The sequence below is a fragment of the Pinus tabuliformis genome, chromosome 7 (assembly GCF_031772625.1).
Source record: "Pinus tabuliformis cultivar Carrire ecotype Pingquan chromosome 7, CPIR1, whole genome shotgun sequence".
NCBI lineage: Eukaryota > Viridiplantae > Streptophyta > Pinopsida > Pinales > Pinaceae > Pinus > Pinus tabuliformis.
This window is the reverse complement of record NC_142293.1, coordinates 740,190,206-740,193,683: the sequence shown is the minus strand read 5'-3', so window position 1 is coordinate 740,193,683 and position 3,478 is coordinate 740,190,206. Positions and strand designations below refer to the sequence as shown.

Sequence of the window (3,478 nt, the reverse complement as noted above, 5' to 3'; positions counted from 1 at the left end):
AGCGATCTAGTGAACAGGGTATTAGATTATGTCTCTATCAATGAGGAAGCTTTATTCTTACTCATGTATATTGAATCGAACAAAAAAAATTATTTAAATGTTTTTATTGAGCCGAGAGGCTCATTCTACAACCCAGTATGATGTGTAACTATGCCCGTCCATCATCAAAGTTGAAATTTTGCTCATTTCGATCAAAACAAATAAAAAACTAAATAATATCTTCTCATTAAAAAATTTGCACATGAAAAAATTAAACCCTCTTAGTTCATGTTAGATCCATATTTAAAATAAATCTACCCTGATATTTAACTTCATAAAATAGTTTGAAATACCTCACTATCTAATATTATAATTATTTTAATTTTAATAAAATTATTTAACTTTATCTTAAAAAAAAAAAAAATATAATATAATATATTGGAATTCTAGTTCCTTCGCACTCTCGTCTTAGTGTAATGTGTAAATATGTTTTACAATGTTTAGCTAACATATTAAATTTGTAGTGGTGCATGTTAATGTTACTGTTGTGGAGAGTTGTAATGGTGGATGCTAATGTTACGGTTGGTTTTCATATTTCTTTAATTTGGTTTCTCAATTTAAAAAAAAAATAACATTTTTGTAATTTTTTAAAATAGTATCTGATAAACAAATCACCCCGACGAACAATATGATGAACAATTTAGCTGTCAAATTTCAAATTCCATCCCTGCTGGAGAGTTGTTAATTTCGTGGTATGATACCACGAAAAATAGTAATATTATACAGAGATCATGCCACTTGCTAACGTCCGCTTAAAGGTTATAGCAAATTCTTGTCGGTGTGGCTTATTTCGTTGAATTTGCGACGTACAAGAACGACGTCATTGTACATATCAATGGGGTGTATTGGGTGTATTTAGTTAAAAGTTTAATAAAAAGTCATAATTTTAAAGTGAATTTGTTTTGATGATGAATTATATTAATTGGTTCGATGTTGACAAATATGACTATCTATATGTAATTTACGCCGAAATTATTTTTTGAATTAATATAATTTTCTTAAATTCGTTTTACATTAAAAATACAATTCAAACCTACAATTTAAATTAGACAATAGTGCTATCTCACCAATATTAAGGAAAAGAAACCAAAGATTACCCTTACCCGTGAGCATAGGAATGAAGGAATATGATGCCATTCATTTATGATGAAGAAAAAGTACGAATGTTTCCAAAGCAACATCGTATGAGAGGAAAGCCACACTTCACGGGGAGGGAAGCGGAGTTTTCAGTTATGAGCTGTGCACATGCTTGCGTGCATCTATACACATACATATATTATAAAAAATATTTGATTCCACCCGCTACCTCAAGCCGAACCAACTATAAAATGCAATTGATATCGAAGAAGATCACCAAAGCAGCGCAAGGACCAGAGATCCTTGCAGTTACTCGGCCGATCGATCATGGCTGCAAACATGTTAAGGAGTGTTGTTGTTGCTGCTGTTTGCCTCATGGTCATGGTGAACGCAGTGTCTGCAGCAGGCAAAGCAAAATGCACGAAAAAATGGTACAAGAGATGCTATGGATATCAACATGATTGCCCTGCTCATTGTCCATATAACTGCCACATGGACTGCATCACCTGCAAGACTGTTTGTCGTAAGTAATATTATCGATCAATTTTAATATAGCTACTATATTCTCTGTAATGTTGAATGAATGAGATTATTAATTTTTGGTGGGTGGTGAATGTGATGCAGCCTGCGATAAGCCTGGAGGCGTGTGTCAGGATCCCCGCTTCATAGGAGGGGATGGCATCATGTTCTATTTCCATGGAAAGAGAGACCAGGATTTCTGTCTTATTTCCGACTCCAATCTCCACATCAACGCTCATTTTATTGGCAAGAGAGGGGAAGGAATGGGCAGAGACTTCACATGGGTGCAGTCCATTGGAGTGCTGTTGGACGATGGTCGGCAGCTCTACTTGGGGGCCAAGAAAGTGAGCGCATGGGACAGTTCAGTGGACCAGTTGATCATGTCGTTGGATGGCCAACCCATAACTCTTCCTCCTGGCGAGGGGGCTACATGGGCAACAACCTCTGGACTTAATGTAACTCGTTCCGACAGCACCAATGCAGTAGTGGTTCAAGTGGAGGACAAGGTAGAGATAGGTGCCCGCGTGGTGCCTATCACTGAAGAGGAGTCTCGAGTCCATAAATACGGGATCATTGCTGGCGAGGACTGCTTCGCCCATCTGGAGCTGAGCTTCAAGTTCTACTCTCTGAGCTCCGATGTGAGCGGTGTGCTTGGACAGACATACGGGGCAGAATACAGGAGCCCTGTGAAAATAGGGGTGGCCATGCCCGTTATGGGAGGGGAATCCAAATACGTCACTTCCAATCTGTTCGCCGCAGACTGCAAAGTTGCGCGCTTCGGGTTCTCCTCCTCCAGCGATCATCAAGATGGCATCACCAGTGCAGTCAACTGCAACAGCGTAGGTGGTGGTGGTCGTGGGATCGCCTGCCGCAGGTAGATGAATGATCATATTAGTAATGGATGGAATGTGTTCCCCGTTAGAGCATGAATAATTTGTAATCCCGTCGTGAAGGCAATGTTGCTGTAATCATAATAATGGAGGAAAGTTCTTAGGTCATCAGAAAGATCTTTTATTATCATTACGCTGTAATGGGTAACTGCGTAAGGAAAGATATTATTACCAATAAAGAAGGCCGTAGTATGATCCCTCTACTTGTAGTCCGTACTCCGTACTTATATGAGAGTTCCCTATACTTTGTAACTCCAGTTCTCAATTATTGCAATGCGTGCTTTTCAACCTTCCCTTCGTTTCCTCTCTGATTTTTTTTTGACGTGATCTGAATAAGGCTAGTCTAGATTGTGATATAAAAGTTTAGCATTGGTTGTGTTAGTTACTCATAGTCACACTGATTGATATAAAAGTTTAGCATTGGTTGTGTTAGTGTCTAATAGTCACACTAATCACGCTGATCAAATGTATTTTTCCATGTTGTTGATACAGTTTTAGGTCAAATTATTATATTTTCAAATAAAATTTGACATTTCTCTTAGTCGTCAAATCGTTCTAAGTCATTGTCTAATATTATTGTTATTTTTTCCACTTGTTCAAAGTCACAAAAAACCATTTTGGTCATGACATCATTTCCTATTTCAGGTCATCAAATTAGTTAGTTGGTCACCATTTAGGTCATGGTCTAGGATATACATTTGATGATCATCATGATTAGTCATCAATATCTATTTAGGGAATCATGTCATCCATTTTGGTCATCATCATGGGAGTTAACAATTACGGAATAAAGTTGTTAAAAAAGAATCAAAGTAACATTTCCTATTGAAGAAATAATGTTGCACTCAAATCACATCACTAGTCATTTTATCAAAAAGTACACATGATGTCATTCCACCATCAAAGCCAAAATTGAGTTTCTAAATATAAAGAAGAATCAAAGCATTTTGAAA

At 37.1% G+C, this 3,478-nt stretch overlaps 1 protein-coding gene across 1 annotated transcript; it reads left to right on the top strand.

The window, feature by feature from the left end:
- Positions 1–1,435: 1,435 nt before the first annotated feature.
- LOC149249656 (uncharacterized) lies at positions 1,436–2,758 on the top strand. The gene is made up of 2 exons (XM_089456303.1): positions 1,436–1,639; positions 1,741–2,758. The coding sequence occupies exons 1-2, from the start codon at positions 1,444–1,446 to the stop codon at positions 2,511–2,513; spliced, it is 969 nt and encodes a 322-aa protein (XP_089312429.1). The 5' UTR covers positions 1,436–1,443; the 3' UTR covers positions 2,514–2,758.
- The last annotated feature ends 720 nt before the right edge of the window (positions 2,759–3,478 follow it).

Excerpts from the sequence above, each read along its gene's own strand:
- LOC149249656 (XM_089456303.1), top strand. The coding sequence starts at position 1,444 with ATGGCTGCAAACATGTTAAGGAGTGTTGTTGTTGCTGCTGTTTGCCTC. Across the intron at positions 1,640-1,740 it reads CACCTGCAAGACTGTTTGTC|CCTGCGATAAGCCTGGAGGC; the intron begins GTAAGTAATATT and ends AATGTGATGCAG.